This window comes from Aptenodytes forsteri, unplaced genomic scaffold, assembly GCF_000699145.1.
Source record: "Aptenodytes forsteri isolate BGI_AS27 unplaced genomic scaffold, ASM69914v1 Scaffold54, whole genome shotgun sequence".
NCBI classification, from domain to species: domain Eukaryota; kingdom Metazoa; phylum Chordata; class Aves; order Sphenisciformes; family Spheniscidae; genus Aptenodytes; species Aptenodytes forsteri.
Genome location: NW_008796044.1, coordinates 10,616,699 through 10,642,546, shown reverse-complemented (window position 1 = coordinate 10,642,546; position 25,848 = coordinate 10,616,699). Strand labels below are relative to the sequence as shown.

The 25,848-nt window shown below is 44.7% G+C and overlaps 1 protein-coding gene across 5 annotated transcripts in view; it reads left to right on the top strand.

Annotated features, from left to right (window-relative positions):
• The window catches only part of CYFIP2 (cytoplasmic FMR1 interacting protein 2), a 47,661-nt gene extending 31,562 nt beyond the window's left edge, over positions 1-16,099 (top strand). For all 5 annotated transcript variants that reach the window (XM_019473822.1, XM_009285787.1, XM_019473821.1 and 2 more), the window contains 8 exons: positions 4,044-4,187; positions 5,775-5,865; positions 6,560-6,690; positions 9,820-9,892; positions 10,406-10,500; positions 14,477-14,715; positions 15,221-15,368; positions 15,932-16,099. In XM_019473822.1, the coding sequence (XP_019329367.1) occupies positions 4,044-4,187; positions 5,775-5,865; positions 6,560-6,690; positions 9,820-9,892; positions 10,406-10,500; positions 14,477-14,715; positions 15,221-15,368; positions 15,932-16,099 (1,089 nt within the window). The remainder of the gene's footprint in view (positions 1-4,043; positions 4,188-5,774; positions 5,866-6,559; positions 6,691-9,819; positions 9,893-10,405; positions 10,501-14,476; positions 14,716-15,220; positions 15,369-15,931) is intronic.
• Positions 16,100-25,848: the final 9,749 nt, after the last annotated feature.

Here is a 25,848-nt window from a genome sequence, read left to right as displayed (position 1 = left end):
TGTTAATAATAGCAGTGTATACAGTCACTGAAAATCGGTAGTTGGTATAGCAAGGCATTAGGCTGAGACACAGAATATATACTGACACAGCCTCTATACACAGAATATACACAGACACAGTCTCAATATGGTATATAAACATGCCTGCTGCATTGTACATCACCTGTCCATCCCAGCTAGGGAATATGTATTTTTTTTGCATGAAAGTCTTAGCAACTGGCTGATACAGCTGAATATGGTAAAAGCTTTATAGGGAGAGTGAAGGTTGCTTGTGGCAGGGGAAGGAACCAGGCCATATTCAGGCAGTTTAACTTAGAGACCTTCCTCTGACTTTTTTAGAGACCCTTCACTGACAATTCTGGTCAGAATTGTTTTTCACTTTCTTAGACACCATCTCAGCTGTCACACTGAAGTTAGGTTGGCTGGGAGCCTGGACTAGACTTGAGCTATGCGCAAGTCCTTTTTTTGTCTCTAAGTATATTCCTCTTTCATTAGCTCTTCAGTTTTCCAAGGAGGTTCTTGCACAAGCGGTATTATCTGTCTGTTATCTCTCTCTGATCTGTTTTATCAGATAAAACCCTCCCTGCCTTTCCTCAGGTGAGCTCAGACAGGTCTAGGTGATGGCCAACAAGAAGCTCAAAGACGTGGAAATGATAACTGGGTTTTGTTTTGCTTCATTTGCTGCTGAATCTGCTCCGGAGCATCCCTAGTAACCTCATGAGCTCCCAAAGCAACATGGGGGCCTTCCCCACACACTCCCAAGTACTGATGGCTGTCCCTGAGACCTGGGCGCAGGGTGGGACACCTGGGCTCTGTGGGACACTGGGAACTCTGCCCCACGCTGCAAATCCCAGCCTGCCTGCACTCCCAGCCTCCCAGCCCCAAAACCTGCCCGTTTGGCCCCAAACCAAAGGTGGGGCAAACCTCCGCAGTGTCTTTGGCAGCTGCTGCTCCTGAGAATGGTAAAACCTCTCAAGAGGCAGCGAGATCGGGGGCTTTGCTCTGGCTCTCCAAGGGGGTGGAAGCTGCTGCCCAGCATGGGGGAGCGAGCCGTGCCATGCAGCCAGCTTGTACGTTCAGCTGCTTTGTCTTAAAATACCCGCTGGTGTCATTTTTTACATCCTACAGTCTTTACCCCAAGCTGTGTATCTCACCCTTAAATGGAGTTATATTTTTAATTGCTGGCAGAGTATTATTATTAGACACAAGTCTGCTGCTAATGCGCTGTGTGGCTCTGCGGAGAGCTTGATGAACCTACCTCATCTTGCAGACAGGCGGGGATGAATCATCCCACTCATCTGCAGCCAATGCATGTCCTAAAATGTGTCTTCTCCCAATCAGCCTTATCGCTGGGACCCCCACTTGAGGGAGAAGCCCGCTTGAAAGCTGCTCTCCAGACCCATTATCCCACTCAGAGGCGAGGGAGCGCTGCGAGGTGGGCAGTTGCACAGCAGCACCGTCCGCTCGCTGCCCGAACAGCGAAATGTCAGCCCCGTTATGGGGAAAATCTGACCAATTGCTCCACAACTGGGTACTGATGGTGGCCCATCTCAGGGGAACCAAGGCACGTGCACAGACTGGAGACCTGGCTCCTAGCTGTGGAGCAGCAAAGATGCTTCCACAAATGAGCGTGGATTCATGAGCCCACTGAAATGGGGGTATTTAGTTCCCCCCTAGTCTGGATGAACCACCAGTTTGTTAACCATGGGGAAATAACAGGGTAAAGGAGCCTATGGAGAGGCCATCTCGGGGCGCGAGGAGCCATCTCAGGGCCGCCTGGCTCACCCCTGCAGCAAGTCGCTTTCTGGAGGTACCGGGGCTGGAATAATGCATTGCAAAAGCCACAGCAACAAAATGCTGCGGGAGCGTGGCTGGGCTGGGGCCCTGGCAGGTTACTGGCTTCCCTCTGGGATGATCGTGTCGGCCATTTGGCAAATGTTACAGCTGGACATCACCTGGTGTTTAACCAGACACACTTTAGAAAACATAAACTATTGCTGTTTTTCACATGTATCAATGTGCGTATCTAATGGCTTTGGATCAGCCTCTACCAGAGAGATTTTTAAAGACTTGGTTATCTAAGAATGGAGATACAAACCTAAGCAGGATACTCAAAAGCAATTCTCGTAACAGGAGTTGGCACCCAAGGAGCTTTGAAAGTAGTCTTCTGTCTGCCCAAAGAATTTTTAAATTCTTGCCCGTACTTGTTCAGGGCCCTTTTGTTTAGTTTTGATGGGAGAGAAAGTTCACACGTTGTGAATGAACGCACTACAGAGCCTCCAAGGTAGCCTTTCTGTACATAATAGTATTAAAGAGGTTTTTTTCACCTACCAGGACCAGGCGAAATTATATTTCACAGAAAGTAGGGGACTTTCTAACTGTGTCTTCTTTCTGCTAGCTCTTTCAAAGAGCACCTAGGAATTATAGTAGGCAATAAGCTGCTGGACCAGAGCAGTGGGGCTGTAACAAAATGAGGCACGATTAATTAATTAATTGATTAAAGCAACTGACAAGTCTATGAAAACGCAATCAGTACATCTGATACTGTGAAACTCTATATCTGAGAGCAAAAGAAAATACTTTTCCAATTCTTAGCAGATGACTTCACTTTGTAACTCATTAGTAACTCAAGTGTTAAAGTAAATCTCAAGGGAGTGAGGCGGAATTGGAGGACAACTGAAGCCTTCAGCTGGCCGTATTGCAATTGCTGGGAGCAGCAGGTGTTGGAGGGTAGACAACATTTTGTCCTATTCTACGACTTCAGCACTTGCTCCCTTTCACCCTAAGCTCTTCAATGCATTGGGCCCTCCGCTCTCTTGGCTCCATTAGTGGCAGGGAAGGAAATCCCTGTAGAGTGGGGTCTGTGATATCTGCAGGGAAGCAAGCTCCCTGCTGCGTGAGGATGCACTGTGCCTCTAATACACAGTGTTCACACAAGAAGCAAAGTCAGCCTTGCACAGTGCTTTTGGGATACAGTTTAATTTGTTTTCTTATCCTTGTTTAAGAAAGATCTTTTAGTAAGCATGAGCCAGGGGGTTTATCTGTGTTTTGCTGGAAGGGGCAGTACGTGCCAGAATCTTTTCAAGAACGCGCTTTTTTGCTGTTTACTGAGGTTGCAGTTGTTATAGATGTCATGGGGGGAGACTGCAGCCCTTCTCTGCTGGGCTGAGTCATGATGCCAACACTTCTATTGCAGAGCCCAAGCTGAGCATGTGGTGTCTCAGCTAAATCTGAATTTTCAGTATTTTTTTTGCAGATCACACAAGTGAATTAATTCCCCCTACTTCTGTTTCCATCAAGCCAAATGGATCCTATAAATGTTCCAGTGACAAAACATTGCAGCAATTTCCACATTTCCAAGATTACACTGATAGAGTGTTCCTGGAAATCACTCTCTCTTTTCTGCTGCTAAAAATTTTCTGGGTCCAGAGCCCCAGGTATTATTCTCCCTACAACAGGGTCAGAGTCTTGCCCTTTTCACAGTCCCATGAGGATGTCTGTTAAGTACAGAGGCTGATGTAGAGCTTTGCAGGATGCAAAAAGGATCTTTTCCATGCCTCTTCCAACTGCCCTTAGGCTCAGACGCTGCAGTTTCTACTTTTCTTAATAAGCCTCATTTAAAGCAAGTACCCATAGAAAAAAAAATCTGTCTGGTTACCCATATATAAAGCTTCTTTGTTTTAGTAGAGAAGAATTTGGGTTTGAAGAGGCAAAGGGCTAGTGAACTGAAATCCTTGATCGGGAATGTATGGGAGAGTAAATTACCTTGGAAATGAAAGTGGTGTTGCTACATAGCAGGATAATGAACCTTGTGACATGACAGTGTGTTGAGATTAGAATATGTCTGACTATGTAGGAAGAAAAGCAATCTCCTCTTTGCCACAAGAAGTAGAAGAAATGGGAATTGTCATGGGTATTATTATTTCTCCTTCTGTATCTTAAAAATTATTTGAAGTGATGGGACATAATACCGTGATAAGAGAATTACTTACAGGTTTGGCAAATGCTCCTGTCTAACTGTCATTGGGCTTCTAATTTCTCAGCCTCTCAACATTGCCTACAGTCACATCTATAGCTCCTACCGCAATTTTGTGGGACCACCTCATTTCAAGACGATCTGCAGGCTTCTTGGCTATCAAGGGATCGCAGTGGTCATGGAAGAGCTGTTGAAGATCGTCAAGAGCCTGGTAATTCTGAGCCTAACCCTGGCGATGGAGAAGCCTCGATGCCTTGAGAGGCGCAGGTTGGACAGTCAGCCTGGGCTTTGGGTTCAGGGTATTCACATTTGGGCATCTTCATGTCCCTTGATCCACACTGAAACACTTGTATTAACGGTGTGATTTTCACTGTTGCTGAGGAATCCCACTGATTCCCGTGGGATGATGGAGTGTTTCCACCATCTTGAAGCGTTAACTGTGATCAACCACCTACATCTTGGGGTGATAGAGTTGGTGTGCTGCTTTGCTAAAAGCCATCGAGAAGTGATTGGGTGGGACATGGCACTCATGGTCCCTCAGCACTACCTATGCTGCAGTCTGGGAGACCTTCAAGACATGTGCTCGTGCTCAGCAATAGCACAAGAGCAGTCTGTCTCACTGCTTTTTATACCCATGGAGAGCTGCAGGAAGGTAGAGAGTGGGCAGCAAAACTGATGAAACCAACTTTTTGAGTCTTTATAAGAAAACTCCTGCTATAGGTGAGTCCTTATTCAAGCCATACTGTCCATTCCCATCAGATATTCAGAAGCCAGGCTGCCAATAGCCCTATCTGCTTTCTAGTTCTCTCTTCTTTTTCAGAAGAGAAATGTGATGTCCGCAGGGAAATGATCCCGTGTGCTCCCTAAGGGCACTAACAATACCGAGCATTAAGAAGGGAGGAGGGAGCATGCAAAAATGTGTAATTTTTCAGGTCATGCCTTTCTACTAAAACCCTTGCTTTACTGGAAAGACAATTTTCATTCATTATAAATATTTAAATTCTGTTTTGGCTGCAATGACATCATTTTGAACTTGTCTAACAAAGCAATGTAAAACTGAAAAGCGTAAATCCAGTTTCCCTTCTGTAAAGCATAATAGTTACTGAAGATGTAATTTGTGTCACTTAGTTGAAAACGCTGTAGCTGGTGTGCGAGATCAGACAGCATTCAGCACAAAGACAAAGATTTTATGTTTGGCTAAATAGTCTTTAGTGCATAATCCCGTATAATGTATCTACAGGATGCAGGTGTATAACTCCAAATGACAGCAAGTGCTTTTAACTAAGAAATACACTTTGCTCTTGTCCATATTAGTTCAAAAAAACAGATCTGCAGAAACTTGTTCTCTACATGCATGTAAATTCTTTTTTGAACTCTGAGTATCTAGTGATCATTCCTCAGGTGGAAGGAGCATTTCCTGTGCTGGGAAATGACTCCTTTAGCAGCTCTGGTGAAATGCTTTTTGGGTTGGGAGCACAAGTCCAGCTGGATCTAAGACTGAGCCTTGTTTGGATTTCAGCTGCAAACAATGCAAACACAGCAAGCTGTATTTTGAAGTCAAAAATCCATGCAGCTGTGATTTATTATTTGGGAGGAAGCTGTAAAAGCACTTTAACTCCATGCACTTGGGCTGAATTTTATATTTGGGGGAAATCCAAATTAAGCAAGTTCTTCTTGGACTCCAGCTGAAATTCCACCCTGTGCTGTCAGATGTGGACCTGTCCACAACCAACCCTCTTTCAAAACCAACGCCAGGAGAAGCCGTCATTCCAGTTTAACCTCCCTTTGTCTCCGACAGCTACAAGGCACCATCCTGCAGTATGTGAAGACTCTGATCGAAGTAATGCCCAAGATATGCCGCTTGCCAAGACATGAATATGGCTCTCCAGGTGGGTGCTACAGAAAGATGCACAACGGTTGGAACAAGAGCTCACCCACACGTTTGTACAGCATTTACTCAGGCACACACTAGTAATTGAGCAAGGTTTGGCACCTGACATGCCAGTGCAGCATGCAGCCCGGGCTCGTTGAAGACTTTGAGCTTCTTTGCTGTTGACTCTAGAACATGTACAGGAAACTTTTCCAGGAAATCTCCTGTTGGAAATTTCCCTTTGAACACACAGATGACCGATAAGGGAATGCCTTCTAGTAGCTTATGTTTTGTTTTCAGGATTTTGTAAGCTTTTGTTATTGTGGGTTCACTAACATTTTTCAAAAGCTCTACTTAGTTGATGCAAAGATTTTTTGCAGCATGACTGCAGTCTGCCTTTGAGGTGGATGGGGAAACTTTGGCTGGTATACGTGAGCCAGCACCAGGACATCCATTACAGACTTGAATCTCTTTTTTCCTCTGATTAGGAAATCCAAGGACTTTATATGAATTACTCCCTATTTCCCAAGGGTTACTGAAAGCAGGATTAGATACTGCGTGCTAGTTCTCCCCAGTGCCAGTCTCCGTCTATCCGTTTAGCAGTTACAGCTTGCAATTTGTGATTAAGGAAATACCAGGATTGTCTTTTTATCCAAGTCATCGGAGGGTGATTCTGCTCTCGCTTTTCTGACCGTCCTTCCTTGTCTTTTAAGGAATCCTGGAGTTTTTCCACCATCAGCTGAAGGACATCATTGAGTATGCAGAGCTGAAGACCGATGTGTTCCAGAGCCTCAGAGAAGTGGGCAATGCCATTCTCTTCTGCCTCCTTATCGAGCAGGCTTTGGTAAGGCAAAACCCCCTGCACCAACAGATCGTACTTGAAATTGCCAGCTCAAGAGTATAAGTGGAAGTGGGTTCTCCAGCAGAAGAATTTGGGAAATGTTACCTTCCATCTTCTCATGTGCTCAGGGTCTGTCTGGGCCTGTGTTATTGGGGTCTGTGGGCATGTCCATGGGGATGGTATGCATTGGCGCTTGGTCACTGACATCTGGGATTGCTGAAGGAGAATCTGAATACTGGAAGATCTAGATTTAATTCTTGGACCCAAAGCTACCCCTTGTTCATCCTTCTCAGAAATAAAACCAACTGGAGCTTATTTCTAGATTGTAAGCTCTCTGGGGCAGGGATCAATACTTTTTTATATACATATTTGTACAGTGAGAAGTAGATTTGAGCCCTGTGCTCTTTTGGGGTGCCAGTGCAATGAAAAAAACCTGATTGATTCTAATGGTGATAAGGATAAAGCAATCCAACAGGAAGGAAATCTCAGAAGAGCTGATAATGTATTTCCTATGACTTAACTTCACTGAAAACTTAGCTGGAGTGACGACTTGGCATTGCCCCCTGCACAAGTGTTTTGCACGTGCACAAGTCTCTCAGTTCATGTGATGCCCTTTCTGGTATGGGGCAAAGGCTATGGCTGAGTGCCACACATCTTAGCTTCTAGTTTTTCACACAATGAATTTACCTTGTAATGAATTTATCTCACAATTTGGCCTAGAACCAACTGAGGAGTGTTCAACAACACAATTTTACATTAAAATGCATATTTCATGTCATAATGGTTTTGGCAGGGTTGTTTCAGTTTTTCCAGAAGTATTTCAGAAAGACTTCCCTAGCATAAGACAGGATTTCCAAGCAAAGCCAGAAAGTTTTGTTCAGAGCAAAACCAGAAGGAAGTTCAAAGATTCCAAGTTTTATCCAACCATAGAGCACACAGAAAACTGAAAATCTCTGCGTGTCCTCAAAATGGATATTTCTGCACTTGCCTTTGCATTTTAACCCTGGATATAGAGACTTTTAGTTCCCGATATGATATATCAAACACATTCAGTGAGCAGTAGTTGCGTAAGATTAAAAAAACTAGAGAGATGTATATCACCCAGCAGCTTGGCTTTATTTTATAGAATGACCAGAGTTGCCAACTATATCCTGGTAGTTTCTGTTCCTTTTGGGGCTTCGTCACTGCCTTCTGCTGTTCTCGGTGTTGGATTTTATGCTGGATGTACTGCATTTGCCTCTTCCGTCCCATCTTTAAATGGATACTTAAGGGACACATGGTTTCTTGTAGAAATCCTTCATTTCAATGCAAAAATGTTCCTGCAGTCCCAGGAGCTGTACATCAGCAGTATACTGGCATTTTAGAATAGCAGAAAATAAAGAAAAGAAGATGGTGAGAATTTGGGGGTCCTTTTAGGAAGGCTGCCCATCAAAGTCCACATCTGCCCACTTTCCGTGCCAGCCAAAGTCTCTCCCTCTCTGATCCCCCGTTTTTCCACACAGAAATAGATTCAGAATATAAAGCCATTTTGCACGCAGCGAGCACTGGTTCTCGCTCGCTGGAAGATGTTAGATGCCTAGAGCCATCACGTAACAAGATTTTCCCTCTTAACGGAGCTCTTACGCAGCAGGAGCAATTGCTTTTATGGTGCAGTTATCTTCATAGCTGTCAGAATGATCTAAGGCTGGTGGTATTTGCTGGCAGAGACTGCTGTAGTGAAGATGTGCAGTCTGCTCCATTCTACCCCCTTTTAATTGTTTAAATTTGAGGAATGAGGGGTTGCTTGGGACTAAATTTCTAAGCAGAATTCTTACTCTCAGGTAATGGGCCTTGGGGAAAAGATCTATTAGTAACATGACTAATTTTGGGACAGATATCAGGTGACTGTAGGCTGCAAATGGTGAAAATACTCTCTTTATCAGAGGGAAACAGCAGTGGAAGAACATTCATCTAGGAACAAATAGTGTTTTGCAAACAAAATAACCAAGGTGACAGGCACACTCCGTTAGCATCAGCATCTCTCTGCCCGCGGAGGGACCCCGGACTGTTCCTGTCCCTCCAGCACTGTGTCACAAACTGCACTCCCACAAACTCGCTCTCATCCCAGCATCCATGCGCCAGTACAGCCTCCTGCAGCTCCATGCTCCACTGTCCTCTCTCTCTTGACTGGAAGGTGGGGTATCCCCCCATGCATCCCAAACAGACCCAGCCGAGTCATTCCATCTGGCCCCCAAATATCTTTTGCTACGCTGTCATGACCTGCTTTCGAGTGTGTCTAAAACTCTACAATAAGCTCAGAACTGAAAGCATGTCCTAGAACTAGACTTTTGTAGGAGCAAACTAATGCCTTGTTGTGACGCAATGCCTCTGTGTTAAACAGCTTTGGTTTCCTTGCTGCTGTTTCCCATCGCAGACTCGTATACAATGTATTGTCAGCCATCGCTCCTCAGTCTCCGCCTGCCTATTTCTAGGTTTCTCCTCCTTGCGCATCTGTGTTTGGGATTATTGTTTCTCAAGTGCATCAGCATGCATTCTCTCAGGTGGCATCTCATGATGTTATTCCTCTCTGGACTTCTGTATTATTCTCCCTGGTGCCCACACCACTGGGATTCTGGTCCGATAGCCCTGGCTGAGAACACCATATGAACAACCAAATAATTTCAGACCAACGTATTATATACCTATTTGCAATAGAGCCATGCATCAGTATATTTTACATGTACACATCTGAAAATAACTAAGCCAAAGGGTAATTTCCACCTGGGCACTCTCTGTAAAAATAAACAGCAGGAAGTCATCAGGGTAAGATGAAACTGAAACCTCCATGTTCTTTATCCCCTCTGAGTTGCAGTGCTAGTAAGCGGGACAGAAAATAAATGTAAAGCTCTGGCCTTGTATCAGCAGGAAGTAACTTATTTGAGTTAAGGAAACTTCCCGTCTTAAGTTGAGAGGTACTTCTTCCAGTTTTAGTTCATTTAGGTTCAAACCATTGGAGTTACTACTGAGCTGGGTTGGATTTGAATAGGTGCCGTAGACATGAATTGTTGTAGTGTTGCCCAGGCCCCTGAGCCATACACTCAACCCCTATAGGTATTTTTTAACTTACTTTATCTTTCTTTCTTCCTGCCTCAGTCCCAGGAAGAAGTTTGTGATTTGCTGCATGCTGCTCCCTTCCAAAATATTTTGCCCAGGGTCTACATCAAAGGTAAGAAGCTGAGAGGGAAGCAGTGGACAGACTCAGAGGTCTCTGCCCAGAAGCTGTTTCTCTCCCATTTCTGCTGAGGATTAGTTCTGGCCCTGCTTCCCCCTCGAAATAGATACGTGGATACAGCCAAAAGTCAGGTGGAAACAAATGCCAAGGGTGCATTTTCTGTAGCCTAGTTACAGACTGAAACCTTAGTCAGTTTGGGGGTTCCCTTAAGGTTTTAAAGCCATTTCACAGCCTCTTTGGAGAATGACAGCATGAAATGTCCATCTCAACAGGAGTGATCAGTAACAGGGACATGCTTTTGGACATGTGTGATTAAGCTGCTGCTGAGACTGCAATCGCACATCCCTCCCTTCTCTGCATCACTGGTTCCCTCATTCGCTGTCGGTTTGGCTCACTGATCCAAAGTCTCATTGGATGGTTGCTGGGGGGCAGCTCTGAGCAAACTCGGCGGAAATTGCGGGTCTCCACTTCCTCCTCTCATTTCACTGTTTGCTGCTCGCTTGACAGAAGGAGAACGCTTGGAGGTGCGCATGAAGCGTCTCGAAGCCAAGTATGCCCCACTTCACCTGGTTCCCTTAATAGAGAGGCTGGGCACTCCGCAGGTAAGGATTTCATTGAAAGGGATGGCTGTTGAAAATTCATAGCAGTCCCCAGATGGCCTGTTTGGCCTTGGGAAAGTGATCTTTTTTTTTTTTTTTTCCCCCAAAAAAAACCCATCAATCAGACAAAAAATCAGAATCCTTGCCCTAGCAGACACTTTGAAGGGAAATTTGTGAGTGGGTCCAGAGATGGTGTGTTGCTGCCTCTGGTCTGGAGAGCTGGCGGGGAGCTGTAAGGCAAGTGTGCTAGAAGCCAGCTCTGAATAAGAGCAACTCTGAAAAACTCTTCTTCTCCATTTTAAAAAGATGGAGAATTGCTGGGGTGGTTTGAGGGGAAACTTTGCAGGGCTGTCCCCGACTTAATCAATTGCCATCGCTTTTGGGGATCCCATTTTAGGGCTGCAGTGTGGTCCATTTTTAAGCTCATCCCTGTCAAGGAATACATCTGAGAATGGTTTCCCTCCTAGCACATGCTTAGAGCTTCAGCACATGCTTAAAATTATAGCTCCGTTTAAGTGTCTTCTTGAGATGGGTCTCAGCTTGGAAAAGATCTCCTGTGCAGAAATTGAATACTGTTAAAAATATCTCCGTAGATTGATCAATGTAATGGGCAAAATTTGAGCTCCATTGATATCAATGGCCAAACTTCCACTGCCTACTTAGTGGGGTTGATGGGATAAAAATCATTCAAAGTATTAAATGAATCAACACCCTTTTTCTGTAACGTACTGCCAAGGGAATGGAATGAACACTCAGTTGTATCAGGTGACAGATCTACGGCAGGCAGAAAGTTGTTGATTTTTTTTCTTGTTTTTCTGATGGATCAAGGACATTTTGAACTTTGCTTCATTGGAAATCATATGAAACAAAGAAATTGGCTGGATAACTGAGGGCTTTGTCTTACTTCGTAGACACTTCTCTCACTTCCCATTGACTTCCTTTTAAAGGAGACACTCGAGAAAAAGAATTCACCTCTGTGTTTTTGTGTCTTTGTGTTGGTCTTTCTATCTCTCCTTCTTTCCATGCAAAATCATCATTGAAATCTGCTATTAGAGTCCACTCGTTGCTTATCCCTGACATAGTTATGAAGGTGATGAAAACAAAAGGTATTTCATGTCCCACTAAAAATTAATTTTTCTGTAAACTGTTCCCATATTCATCACACAGGTACAGCTGAGTACCAGATCTTTTTTGAGCTCAGATGTAAATGAACACAAGAGTCACTTTCTATAGGTGCCTCCATAGCTTCTAAGCTTGCTCCTTATGCAGTTTTGGACATGCATTTTGGAAATGCAGTTTTGGACACAGGCCATATGGGATTTTTTCCTGCAGAACGCGTAAGTGCCTTTTAGCAATTGCCCAGAATCTGAGCAGAAGTTTCCTGCTAGATGCCTCTCCCAAAAGGTGGCTCTGTGCATTTCGTATAATTACGTGCTGTGAAGGGGCTGAGCCAGAGGCTGCTGTAGTTAGTGGGGATTTATCAGTCTTTGCAGGCTTTGGGTACAGTTCTTGCAAGCTTGCCAGTTAACAAGCTGTAAAAGAGGTATGGCACAACTGGATTTGTGCAATGGCAGGAAAACTGTCGGTGATTGTTGTAAATAATTGGTTTGCGCTGGGAATCCAGAAGCAGCTGTTTGATAGATGATTCATAAAGAACCAGGGGGGTCAAAGTGGTTCATTAAAGGAATTCTCTCCCTTTTAATGCTGATCATAGGGGTATTTAGTAAGGGATTTTCAAAAGTGCTTGGTGGAAGAAATGGGAGCCTTTCCTTTTGAAGACAGAGGGAATAGCTGAGCCAGCATAGTTGGCATCCTTTGATAATCTATCTCGAGAGCACCCTTCCTCTCCTGATCTTAGAAATCAGTGGGACCCCAGACTGTGAGGCCGATCTGGCCACAAGACTAATAGCTCTCCAGTCTGCCTTCACCATGTTAGATATCTACCTAACGGTAGTAGTCCTGTATCAAAGACTGGTCTTATGGTGATGAATTTTAGAACCAAATTCTGTCTGTGAATGTGTATAACTGAGTGGCCCTACGTCCTTTGAAAGCCAGATAACATCCCTTTCTAGATTAAGATTTCTTCAGAAACGGTATACTAAGATCATTGGACTAGTTTGTTCTCAAAAGTACCTGTTCTATCACTATATCTTAGCAAACAGTAATGCTAATACCTAATTTATATTTGAAAAGGCTTTACTTCTACTGTGTCCCCATTTTGCCATCATAGACTAGTGTGTGCAGATGCTGATCTGTACCCATAAGAGCTTGGAGCAGGTGAGGAGAGAGAAAGTGTACAGCCTTTAGCTATAAAAACAAGCTGGATAAAATAAAGCTTTACTTGCTAAGCAAACATATGCAAGTGCGTGCCATGAAACTGGTGATATCATTCCTGCGTTTAACAGATCTAGGGATCCCAGACCTAATCTGGCCTCTGCACAGCAAAACAGCTTTCCCTTGATATTTGCTATTAGTTGAACATTAATTGATCCGAGGCTCCCAGAACGTCCTTGAAATTGCGGCACCAGCAGGAACTGTAACGCTTCTAATTTCAGTAGCCACCAAACTAAAGATGCTTTAGGTTACTGCCAGCGTAAACTAATAGTCAGGAAAGGGGACATGCAGGCACATTCATGGTTTTTTAGAGTGGAATAAAGATGACCCAAGTAAACTGAGCATAATTCATGTTCTTAATGTCTGGCCAGGACACGTGCCTGCCTGTTGTACCAGATGTTCTGAGCCCCCATCATGATTCTGATCGGGATGACGTTTTTATAGGCATTACAGGGACGGCTGGAAATGGAGCAAAAGCTTAAAAACTACTTCAAGCTCCAGGAAGTCCTCTGGGATAGGCAGGGGGTGGGTAAATGTCACACTTGCTCTGCATGCCTCTGCCGAAGTGGTGAGAGGAGTAAAAGGCTCTGCCTGTGGGGCCAGGGCACTGTGGCAGCCACTTATCTAGCGGGGTGAGCACGGCAGAGCTGGAACCTCCCACAGCCACAGGCACGACTCTAACAGCACTCGGCTCCCATTTCCCATGTTATTTTTGGCAGCACTGCAAAGAAAAGTCAGTAATGCTGCTGGAAATGGCAAGAAATGGGGCAGCTAAGAGGATATCAGAGCAGCGAGCAAACTCCACGCTTGCACCCCAGCCCCACTCAGTGAGCTCAGTGGGGTCACTGCTCCCGTGCTGGGGGGAGGCCCTGCTTGCTTATTTAAAACCCCCTTTTTTTTTTCCTCTGGGGGAGCAATGGGGCTGAAATGAAGTCAATTCTCTTTTAATTTGCCTCTAGTGTAAAAGCCAAATGAACTCCATCCAATGGAGCCATTCCAGATTTGTACCTGTAAATCTGAGTGGGGATGTCACAGAAGTTCTCCACACATGTAAAGCTTTCACATCTGAAAAAAATATTATTTGACTTCCTTATAAACCACAGGTTTTCCAGTATTAAGGTTCTGGTGGCTTCTCATCTTCCTCAGAGCTTTTTAACCCTAACTAGAAAAGAAATCAAGAAAGCCATAGGCTATCTACATTTTAAAGAGATGATGGCAATGTCCTGGGAAGCAAAATGTCCCTGTTCTCTCCTGTTTTATTTTCGTAATCTGCAGAAATCATGAAATTAAACCCAGCAACGCTGAGTAGCACTAATAGAACAGCGTGCTAGCAGAATTAAGGATCAGTATTTCTGATCAGAGCTTTGCCTTCAACTTTTGTTTTCTGACGTACGTAGTTATTTCAAAAGATACTTAGGTTGGTGAAATATAATTGAGCACAATATTAAGTCTGCTTCCATTGGAGGGATGAGTATTCTCTGGTGGGGAGTGCCATGGGAGCAGCCATCAGAGGTAAGGTTGGACCTTGCATGGGATGTGTGTTAACTTTGAAAGAGTTGGGGAGACCGGCAAGCGTTAAGTCCAGCGAGAGGGTCTGTCTGTATTACATCGTCACGTCTGTTTCTTTGGTTGTCCTCCTCCTCAGCAAATAGCCATCGCCCGGGAGGGTGACTTGCTGACCAAGGAGCGGCTATGCTGCGGGCTGTCCATGTTTGAGGTGATCCTGACGCGAATTAGGAGCTATCTGCAGGACCCGATCTGGCGCGGGCCACCCCCAACGAACGGGGTCATGCATGTGGACGAGTGCGTGGAGTTTCACCGGCTCTGGAGTGCCATGCAGTTTGTGTACTGCATCCCCGTGGGCACCAACGAGTTCACTGCAGAGTGAGTGTCTGTCGGCTGGCTCTGCCATTAGTGCGGCTTGTGAGCTAGCGGGGCCGGCAAGCCCCCGGGATGCCCTCAGCTGCAGCGATAGCCTCAGCCAGCGTAGGGTACAGGGGGAATGTGGGTCCTTGATGAAGGGACTTTGTTGTGCATGGACATAAAGAGATGCCCAGAGAGCTTTCTGTCTGAACAGCTGGGGAAAAGAACAATGGAAAGGGACATGCCCAAAGGAACGTGCAGAAGGAGATGGGTAGATGGGCCAACAACCCAAGTCAGAGGCTGGATCCTCATCCATCTTACCCTGCACAGCCTTCCCCTGGTGTAATTCTGCATATCTCCTTCTGAGTTCATTTTCTCTAGGTGTATACCCACTTTCTAGGAGTAGGACTGAATCTGATTTCCCTAGGAACTCACCAAGGAAAGTTCCTGGTGCCATGGTAGGACTTCTCTTACCTAACTCTATCCTGTCACCTTTCCCCACCCCATCACCCTGTCCTCTTTCCAGGCAGTGCTTTGGAGATGGTCTGAACTGGGCAGGTTGCTCTATCATTGTTCTCCTTGGACAGCAACGGCGCTTTGACCTATTTGACTTCTGCTATCACCTGCTGAAGGTGCAGAGGCAGGACGGGAAGGATGAAATCATAAAGAACGTGGTAAGTTGAAGGGTGAGGTCCCAAAGAACCTGAACCAGCACACTTCTCTCTCTGTTTTCTGTCTTGCTTTGTCCAAACTCATAAATTACAACCATGCCCGGTGTTAACCTTATTCAAACTGGACACACTCGCTGTGAGATTTCCATCTGCAGTCTCAGCAGAGAGGCCAAGGTTTTAATTGGCTCGACAATTGAATCTTTTTTCTCCCAAAGCTTTTCCCTTCTTCCTGGGGTTGGGAAGCTGGAGCTGAGAAGCTGGTATTTCCAGCAACCATCCTGTGATCTCAGTGGCTTTATCAATAAGCAGCTGGGAGTCTAGATTTTAGAACAGTTAACTTAGGACCACTCACTGACCTTGTTAATGCTCTGTCTTGAGTCATCAAACCCTGTAATGAAGTGAGTCGCCGGTCCCTGGGAGGTGCTAAGTGGAACTGTAACGTGTTATAGCTGCTTTGCTTTAGCAGAGGTTTCCAGCAGCAGGGCAGAGGTACTGGTACTTTCTAGGTGGTCAGATGACATAAGACTCTCTTCATCTGCTGTTTTTCTCCCTCACCATCCCTCCAGCCCTTGAAGAAGATGGCCGACAGGATCAGGAAGTATCAGATCCTGAACAACGAGATTTTTGCCATCCTGAACAAGTACATGAAGTCAGTGGAAACAGACAGTTCCACGGTGGAGCATGTGCGCTGCTTCCAGCCCCCAATCCACCAGTCGCTGGCCACCACCTGCTAGTGTGGACACTGACCCTGTGCGGGTTGGGAAGGGAGAAGGGACTGAACCCAGAACAGCTGGGAGGGGTAAACTCGATGGCATGAGACCTGGCAACAAAGTAAGACTGGGTATGCCTACTACACACGAGGACGCATCTTCCCATCCAGCCCTGTTTGAGTGCATGTTCTTCTGTACCATCCCTGTGATCGGTTTTACTTGTAGCTTTCAGACTTGGGGGTGGGTGGGGGCGGGCGGGCGAAATGTGCTTTTCTTCCATGAAGTGGTCCGGTTTTTCCCTGTGATTCATCCAATCAAACGCATCACTCTGAAGCCATATTGCAGCCCCAAACGTGGGGGGGGTCCTGGAGGAAGAGCTCCGTGCTTCCGCAGCGCCAGGAGTCCACTCCCACCGCAGAAGCAATGGGGCAAATCACCCCCAATGACATGTGCCACCAGCCATGGAGCAGGAGGGTCTGAAGACAAGCCCCTGATTCACTCTTTAGGAGGAGGAAGGGATGAAGGCAGGATGTCACCTGTGGCAGCACCCTGAGGATCAAGTGATGGGTGCAGAAGAGCCGTGCCGGGCTGGTCTTGGATGGCTGCATGCCCCAGGCTGGGGCTAGCTTCGTGCTCTCTGCCACATCATTGGCCTTTCTAGCATCTGTTAAAGGGAGCTTTGGCACGTGGGTTTCAGAATAGCAATGATGTAGTCGCCAAATAATTCCTCAGCACTTCAGAGAGCTGGGGAAAGAGAAAATGGCCTGGCTTTTTCCCTGCTATGTGACATCCACTTATTTTAATGCAAAGGGTTCTCCCCGAAGACACATCTTCCATAGACTAAACAAGATTTCTTACGGACTACAGAAGAGGCTGCATTCATGTGAATGTGTTCTTGAACATATGAATTTGGGTGGAAATAATCACTGGTCCTGACAGGAGGCAGGTGTAGTTACCTCAAACATACATGATCTTTGATCTTTGGCCAAGGATGAGAGCTGGGGTGTGTAATTTGTGTATGTTCTGGGATGCTATTTTCCCTTGTTTTAGACAAATTCCTAGTGGCACAGTGACCAAATATCTTTCTTCAGTGAACGGTGACTATCAGCAGGGCTTAGGAAACTTCCCATCACTCAGAAATGATGAGATTGTTTAGAAGAGGTAAAATACAGGATAAGCATTAAAAAATACCCAGAATTTTCCAGGTTTAAAGGCATTCAGAGGGAACGCTGGAGTCTGTTTCCTTTTCCCACTCAGCTAATCTAAGATCCCTGGATATTGAGAACAAATTCAGTAGGAACTTCAAGGAGGATTTCATAACTCATGGTCTTCCCTGCTTCCCCTCAGTAGTGTCATTGAAGTGATACAAAAGCTTGTGCTTGAAGTTAAAGGAGATCAAACCACATGCTCCAAGAGAAAATGATGCTAGCCTCACCACTGGCAGTATTTTAATTTCTCAGCTTTAGCCAGGTCACAGCAGATGATTGCTGTTACAGTATACAGATGTGATAATATATATTCCTTTCACGCATTTCATCATGCCTTGTAAACTGCATGCTATTACAGATGTTAAAAAGGCAGAGCCTGGGCATTTATTCTCTCGGAGGGAACATATAATTAATTAGTAGAAATGTCCCAGCTGGAGTATTTTGTCTTAGGAAACAACAGCCAGCAAACTACTATTAGCAAGAGGAGATTTTGCTGGGTGGGATGAATTTGTTCTCCCAGACGCTCATCGCCTACTCCCTTGATAATCAATAAACACCCCACACATGAAAAGTGCTGGACATTGTCACACCTTGAGTTTCCTTTAATTACCAAGACAGACATTTAAACTGCGGGGAGGAAATTGTGCGGCACAGTAATCTGAAAGTAAAATGAAATCTCAGGAAGTCTGGCTGAAATCTTTGAGTGGCAGGGAAGGACCCAGCCCGGCAAGGCGAGTTGTTTCCTCCATGTCATGAGGAAGAGCAGAAGAGCATCTGGGACTCGATGACACTGCAGGGCTCTTGCTCTCCATTTACTCTTCCACTAAGGATGTCAGTTCTGGTTTTCCATCATATTCCAACACTTCTACACTACTGGAGTGAGGGTATCTACAGATATATATTTTTAAAAGGAAGAGGAGAATCAAGCACTTTATTTTTTGTGGAAAACAAGATACGAGGAAGATAGATCCAACCAAGATCCTATTTTTCCTGACCTAAATAGTAAGTGCTTGTTATTTTGGTATGAAAGTGTTGCTGAAAAGGTGGCACAAGTCCCTGTCTGAGGGCACAGCACAAGTTAAATGTCCTACTGCGTCTGACATGTTATGGGATGTTGGAGTTTTCTCAGAAACCAGCATGAGCAAGAAGTTACCACAAAAGGATGAACTGTACCACATGGCCCAGTCTCAGCTACCTAGACAAAATAGGATATAGTAAGGTGAATTTAAATGCCTGTTTTCATCTGTTTAGGTCTGGAGTGAGTCATGAGATATTTTACCTAAACATGAATATCACTTTGCATTCTTTTGCTGTGGTTTTGCCATAATAATTCTCTGAAACCCTGCAAAACACAGTTGCATGTACTTGAAAGAACAGGTAGGTGAAATCTATTTGTTGCCCTCAGATTTGCTGGCAAAACGTAAAATCCCTTCAGATTCCGAGGGATTAAATGTTTTGAGTGAAATGTCCGAAGTGCATGAACAAAATGTAAAGTGTTTTTGACTGTAGAGTGTATGCAGATGTTTTGCCTTGTTGCTCAAGTAGTATGAGGTATCAGCTAGGAATAATCTTACGGTCTTCATTTCTGAGATTTGATGTTATTGTCCTTTTTTTATCTAAAGGATGCAAATAGTCTTTAGCTTCAGTTCTCTAACTCTCCTTGACTGTGTATGAGAAAGAGGTCCAGGCTTAGGTCTTTAAAGAACTCCATGAAAATGGAATCTTTTTCCTCCTGTCCTTTTTTTAATGTCATAATTGTTAATGGAAATAGGGAGCAAATTTGTAACAGTAGGGCTAAATAGTAACAGATTGCTATGGGTCGGGCATATTCTCCACACTTACAGACTTTCTGCCAAGTTTGGGTGTCTTCCTTGCAGATATGCTCTAATCCTATAGTTTTCAGCCTTTTACCATCTGCAGACCCCTAATTTTTTTTCCTAGGTAAATGCGGACCCCTGTGTGGATACTTTAAGTCCACTGACTATGGGCTTGCTTTTTTACCTACATTTTCCTGCTTACTCTGACTCTGAAGTAGTCTGCAAACTCCCCGGGATTTACCAGCCACCACTTGGAATGTCTACTTCAAAGACGAGTTGTTGGCTTGACACAGGAATTACAGGGGGAAGAAAGGATGGCCTGTGTCAAGAATGAAGTCAGACTAGGTTATTTTAATGTTCCCTCCGGCTTTGACATTATAAAATGTGACTATTGACAGTGCACATGCCTTTCTTGGATGATGCTACACTTGACTTTCAATGATACAATAGAAAGGGGAAGCAAACTAGTTCAAGCTCAGCACTTCAATGGTTTTCCTTTTAAACTCTGACAGCACTTACTAGCATTGAACAACATGTTAGTCCTTTTTCTCCTGCATTACTCCAGTCCAGTAGGTTCATGTGTGTTTGAGAACAAAAGAAAAAAGAATTGAAGGTGTAAAAACCCCAAGAAAATATTCTCAAAAACTCTTGTCAAATGTACCATATTTGTATGAAAAGCTGCTTGAGTTATTTTGTACAATGAATTTTATTTATGGTGAGGTATATTTACGCTCGTGATCTGATACGGTGTTAAATTTTTGATCCATATTTGCTATGCAGCTGAAGATGATATTTTGGTTTTGTATTATTATTTTTTGCTGTTGTTCTAAAATTCAGCTAACAGAAGCTTCCATCTCCATTAGAAATGCTTCTGCAAGAGTAAAGCATCTGGTACATGGTGATATGTCCCGTAACACAGCAACCAACAGTGTGTACAACAAATGTGGGATGACTTTTGTGACGAAGAGAAATAAAAATTGGGCTCATTCATGAAATGGGCAGACTTTAGCTTGTGGTGTCATCATCATTGCAATAACTATTATTTGGGGAGAGCCTCCAACTGCACCTGGCACAAAGAAAAAGCTAAGAGGAATAATGGCAGCATTTTGTTGATAAAAACGTCAAGCTTTTGTCAAAACCAAAGAAAAAGAAATTAAGCTTTCTGGCCAACACCAAAGCAAACAAACAAATTTTCCTATCAAAAAGTTAATGATTTTTGAGAAAAACATCCTTCCACAACAAACTTTTATTTGAAAACTTGTTTTAGTATAAGAGGGCTGGCGGAGGGAAACTTACATAATTATTTTTAATAGAATTTGACAGGCCTTACTCAAAACAAAGCTAAACTGAGGAGCTAATTTCCTCTCATTACCACAGCCTTGTCAACTCAACAGGGGCCTTTTTATTCCAGGAGACTGCCCTTGCTAGTTTTTTCCAAATTTCCATTTGAAACCATTCTTAGGTTTGTGTTAAAAGCATCCGAGGAGCAGCCATGGTTGTTGACTGCAGAAGGAGCAGTGGGAACCGAGGGGAAAAGACCTTCTGGGAGCTGAGTAATTACGGTGAAACAACTGACGTGGATCTATGTATGGGGGTGGGAGCACCTATGCTTCATCAGCTCTAGACAAAATACTGTAACTGATGCTCCCTTTCATAGCTTCTTCCCAAGATTTCCTCATGGGAACAGCTTCCTAGCTTAAGAGGAATAAAAATGCAATGATTCTTCACATAAAATTGGAAGTGAACTTTACACCATGACCAGGCAGCTCTGCTGATCTTTCCGATGCGCTTTAAGTCAAGGGGCACATAATGTGCCTGCAGCTTTGTGTGTAATGTACTGCTGCGGAGGACTATTTGCCTAATGATTGAAAGTTGCCCAATGTTTACTGATTCAACGTGGTTCTGCAACAGGGAATGGCAGAGAGGAGAGCAGGACTTTCATCCCGACTCAGCCACTGATACTGGGCAGGCTGTTTGGTTTTCATCCTTTCCTCCATCAAGATTTCTTTTTTTTTTTTTCTTTTTTTTTTTTTCTTTTTTTTTTTTTCTTTTTTTTTTTTTCTTTTTTTTTTTTTCTTTTTTTTTTTTTCTTTTTTTTTTTTTCTTTTTTTTTTTTTCTTTTTTTTTTTTTCTTTTTTTTTTTTTCTTTTTTTTTTTTTCTTTTTTTTTTTTTCTTTTTTTTTTTTTCTTTTTTTTTTTTTCTTTTTTTTTTTTTCTTTTTTTTTTTTTCTTTTTTTTTTTTTCTTTTTTTTTTTTTCTTTTTTTTTTTTTCTTTTTTTTTTTCCTTTTTTTTTTAAACTAATTTTAGCTGCTGTCTCGTGGACACCCCAGTACTAACACCAGCCCTAAGAAGTGCCGAGAGCTCACAGGCTGCATGGTCTCACCTGGAGCCAGAAGCAATCCTTGCTTTGAGTATCAGGGTCCAAGACTCTGAATTTTGGACAACCAACCCTAAGGGACCAGCATCAAAGATACAAGCCCACATCTTTCTCCTTCCTAATGTTTCTAAATATGTTTACATCTTCAGATTAAAGGCACGTCACCAATGTGAAGAACAGTTCATTAATGATTGTTTTATTCTTTAAAAAGCATAACAAAATGACCCTTTCTGTGACCCCTTCTGCAAGCCAGGAGTGCCTTTCACATCTAGTTTTGCTTGATCTAGAGTTCTGATGCAAACATCTGGCAGATAAGAGGTCTGCAAACAAATGATCTGCTGATTACCTCCTGGCACCCACTGCTGCTCTGATGCCTTAAGGCCTCCGATGCCTGCTGAACATCCACCTCCTATCCATCACCAATCCACCACTCCTGTTCTGCCAACATACATGGTTTATGGGGCCACAGTGACCTGGATCACTGAACTGATCTGGATACAAAATTTAACAACCCTGGGAGAAACGATTTGGGGCGTGTTTTATGGCCTAATGACCCTGGATCGCTCCGCAGCACAGACCCACAGGTACGTGCACTGGCACAAGGAGGGCAGTACGAGGGTGGGAACCCACCATGGGTGTGACGGGCTTGGGAACTCTCTGTATTGGTGGTGTTGTCTAAACTCTTGTAGCACGAAATGACAGCCTCAGCCACTGCAGACACGGTTACCTTGAGACAGGCTGAATTAAAAGCTGTCTGCTGAAAAAAGTCCAGTCTTTCAAGCTTTGAGCATCCTTTCATGTAGTGCTGCAATCATCTGAACACCAGGCAATTCCCTTAACCCCTACACAATCAGGTCATTGTCAGGAAGAGAAGGATTCACCCTCTCTTTGAAGCAGCAAATGGCTCCTTGGAGCCCTCAAACTGTACAAAGCCACAGCAGAATACTGCAACCCTGTTCTGAAAGTTTCCACAGGAACCGTGACTAGCAGACAAGGGCAAAAGTTTCCATCACCTGTTAGCAGGATACTTCCACCATTATTTGTAACACAGGACAACTGATACCCAGTATTTTTCCATCATTTTTTCCAGACCAGAAGAGATGAGCAGAGAACAGCAGGGGAAAGAAAAGCCTTTTGATGTTGCTAAAGAGGTTATTTGCATGCAAAGCTGTCTTGCTCTACCCCCTGAATTCCAGTCAAGTTTTTTGGCCTGGAAACCAGTATTTCAGGAGGAACTGCATTGTTAGAAGATGACCTGCTAAGGAAGACTCCCTGATTTCTGATGAGTTATTTTTAAGGAAACATCTGATGCGAGATCAACCAGTAAGGTCATAGCTTGGAGCTGAATTCCCTTAATTACAGCCCTCCCATTAAAATGAGGATATGAAGCAATAAAAGAGGCATTGGTTGCATCCCTGCTTTATTGTTATCAGTCTCAACTTGCCCTTGACTAAGCGTAGTGGGCAATTCCATGCCAATCCTGCTTGGCTTTTAACTCCCGTATTGCCATACGCAGCCTTGCTAAATCCATGAAATGCAACTCCTGTGACTTAGTGATTTTATATACCACACCCCCGCAGCCCCTGCACCAGAGAGAAAGAAATACGTGACACACTTGTGTCCCGTGGTTGATGCAAGATCTGACTGAAGCCTCTCCCACGGTGGTGACAACTAGGCACGCTCCTTCCCTGATGCCTGATGAAGTCAGCTCGTGCTGCGGCATCCCCTCCTTTTGGGACCTTTTCCCTGTCGTGTCTCCTCTCTTCCCAGAACCACGAACAGCTTCTCTTGGAGATCTCACCCCTTGTCAAATCTGGCAAAAGTGGCCCATGGGGTCAAATATCTTTGGGGATGAAGTGGGGTACATAAACACGTGTATGTGGTCACATTAGCCCTTTCCTTTAGGAAATCAAGCTGACAGGGGAAGGTAAAGCTGTGGCTGAAAGTGCCTTTTGCTTTTGACTGCACACCCCCCCCCGCCCCCCCCGCACTGTGGCAGTCATTTATGAGGTTGTACCATGACCAAGAAGATTATTTTAAACCCAGATCCCTTCCATAAAAATTTGCTCACTCCCTAACACCTCTCTGTGCGCAGTGGGGAACTGCTCAGCAGAGATGTCAACACTCACCTACCAGGGCTTGGAAATTATTTTGGATGCAGTTTAACTGCCAATAACCACATCACCATTAGGACTCCCCAGCTACGAGCAAGACCTCGGGGTGCTGGAGAAGGTCCAGCAAAGGGGAGAACCCCACAGTGCCCCTGAGCACTGGAGCGAGCAGGCGGAGCAGCCTGCGAGGGGACAGGGGACACAAATTGCCCCAGCCAGGCGCAAGCAGTCAGCACTGCAAACACAGCAACGCTTGTCCCACTCCATCACCTCAGTTTCTGCAATCAGCCTCATATTCATACATTGCATAAATAGCTCTTATCCAGCATCAGCGAGTAAATTTACTAAATAAAGGCCAAATCCTGCCATCATTGTCTTGCCCAGGGTGCCTTTTGCCTGCATAATATGTAACAGCAGCAGAAGTTGCTCCCAGACCACCAATAAATCAGCACGTTTCATTTCCTACATCAAAACCTGCTGCCACACGATTTGGATTGATTATCAAGTGCTCCCGTGATAAAGGGGAGGACATGGGATTTGGCTGGCACAGTCTCTCCCAGGCAGTGACCTGCAGGTCTGTGACTGATGAACAGACCGATTAAAATCAAATGACTCGCAAAACACTTGAACATTACATTTGCTGGAGAAAACAGTTGTACAGAGATAGGATCAGGCACTGTGTGAAGGAGCCGTGTGGCGCTAGCAATGCTGCAGCTTCATGGTCTAAGGGTAATTTCTGTAGTAACAGGTAATGTATTTTATGGGGGAAAAAAGGCAAATTTTCAGACATGTTCAAATCCTGCAGATCTTACATCTTTATCTTGCCTTATGACAGATACTGTTTCTACCTATAAATGTAGGCTTGCTGAAGAAAAGCTATTGGTTTTACTACTGGTTTTACTTATCCCTGCTGACCCACAGCGAAACCTGGCTAATGGCTCCTGCCGCAACTAAAGGGCTTTTGCATCAGCAGTAGGTTTCTGTGTATACACAGCCACCGTGCACAAACACAGGAATGGAGGATGTCAGCAGAGGAGGATGGGGATGAAGGCAAAACGCACTGGTGTGCAACACGCTCCGAAACGTTCACACACTAATATTAGCAAGAGAGGTTTCAGCTGCAGTGGGACGGGGGGTTGATGGGGGACCTACAGCCCCTGATCTACAGTACGGGCTGAACCATGTGGCCATGATGAAGCCTGCCAACTAAATAGTCACAAAATAAAAGGGTGTAAAATGAGTTTAAGTGATGGAGGAGCCCACAGGCTGGAGCTGACTTTCTCAGGGCTGGGATTCAGCGTGGAGGCAGCTAAGTCTTAAATCACAACTGCTGCTGCTGGTGGAATTGTGTCCTGGATCTCTGATCCCCTTTTGCACAACACTTTACAGCACAAGAGCGCCCTTGTCATTACACACTCATCTTTTGTTGATGTTTCTTTTTCAAATGCATCTTTGCCTGGAGCCTGGCCTTTCCTGCTACAACTCAAAAGTCAGGAAGGTCCATTAGGGAAATTTGGCCTGACCTTCAGCAGAGAACATGCCTTTGCCCAGCAAGTACACGATGCAGGGAACCCCGACCCACCGCAAAACTTCCATTAGGATATATCCATCTTCCCTAGACCTCTACACGTTTCTCAGCCCCCCAACCTCATCCTTCAGTCCTACAACATACTGCACACAGCCATGGTACTAACTGGAGAATAATAAACACCAATGCTTGAAGAAACAGGACACTTTCTGAAGTGTTTCCTTGCTATATTAACTGCAGTTACAGTCTCTTTTAGTAAGAGGAGATCTCTTCAGGAGTACAAACACTGTTCAGGATTTAATTTCTCTTGTTTACTTTTAACTTCTGTTCCACTGCTCTCTGCGCACGTATGAAGTCCACAGCTTTGCAGCATGCACAACCCGCTCAGCGTACACCCGGTGTCCCACAGCTCAGCCACTGCAACTGGGCTCACACACCACCTAACAAGCAGCACAGCCTCCTGCTCTCACAGCACCTTCTCCCAACCACTGCAATAAGAAAAACCCACTCCAGAGGAGAAATCCCTGTCTGGGCTGAGCCAGGAGAGCCTCGTCCCGGATCTGTGCACGGGCTGTTGAACCCACCTGCTGCTGCCATCATACCCTCCTCCTCTCCCCCTCCAGCCCCGAGCAGGGAGGGGACAGGGGGCCAGGGCAGCAATGGGGCTGCGCAGCCGGGGCGCAAGGGTTACAGGGGACGGTGGCTTGCCCAGGGGAGCGTGCAAGGATGGA